The sequence below is a fragment of the Mastomys coucha genome, unplaced genomic scaffold, assembly GCF_008632895.1.
Source record: "Mastomys coucha isolate ucsf_1 unplaced genomic scaffold, UCSF_Mcou_1 pScaffold12, whole genome shotgun sequence".
NCBI lineage: Eukaryota > Metazoa > Chordata > Mammalia > Rodentia > Muridae > Mastomys > Mastomys coucha.
Window position 1 is genome coordinate 30,380,153 of NW_022196894.1, and position 638 is coordinate 30,380,790.

At 50.5% G+C, this 638-nt stretch overlaps 2 protein-coding genes across 2 annotated transcripts in view; both read left to right on the plus strand.

Moving 5' to 3' along the window:
- LOC116086267 (mucin-4-like) overlaps window positions 1–38 on the plus strand; it is a gene marked incomplete at its 5' end in the record, with an annotated part of 2,161 nt that extends 2,123 nt beyond the window's left edge. Inside the window, one exon of the mRNA XM_031364603.1 lies at window positions 4–38. Within this exon, the coding sequence (XP_031220463.1) occupies window positions 4–38 (35 nt within the window). The remainder of the gene's footprint in view (window positions 1–3) is intronic.
- A 134-nt stretch (window positions 39–172) lies between these two features.
- Muc4 (mucin 4, cell surface associated) overlaps window positions 173–638 on the plus strand; it is a 29,432-nt gene continuing 28,966 nt past the window's right edge. The window contains exon 1 of the mRNA XM_031364604.1: window positions 173–463. Coding sequence (XP_031220464.1) covers window positions 173–463 — 291 coding nt within the window. The remainder of the gene's footprint in view (window positions 464–638) is intronic.

The following is a 638-nucleotide window of genomic DNA, read 5'->3' on the forward strand; positions in this document are numbered from 1 at the left end:
AAGCACCTCCATGGCCACAGTGCACACAAGGGCAATAACTACTCAGGGTTCTACACCTGCCACCACACGGGCCTCGATGACAACTTCATCCCAGAAAATATCAACAGTGTCAACACCCAGCCTCTCTACTCAGGAATTGACAACCCTTCCTCAGAGCCAACACACTGGAAGCATGGGGACCAACAGCCACTCTCAGACCACCACAACCACAGAGGTGACCACAGGTGGCCAAATTCAGACAGAGACAGGTTCCCAGATACCACCCTCTCCTGATGCAACAACCACCTCACATGCTCCAAATGTGAGCACCTCACCTCCCAGTACATCAGAGAGCTTATTCCCGACACCCTCCACAGAAAGCACCTCTGTAGACACAGCACACACAACAGCAATAGCCACTCAAGGATCTACACCTGCCACCACACAGGTCTCGCCAACCCCTTCATCCCAGAAAATGTCAACAGTGTCAACACTCAGCAATTCTACACAGGAATTAACAAAACATTCTCAGAGCCAACACACTGGAAGCATGGGGACCAACAGCCAACCTCAAACCACCACAACCACAGTAGTGACCACATCAACTCTTTCAGGCTCCTCAAATGATCAAATTCTGACACACACAGGATCCCAGATAA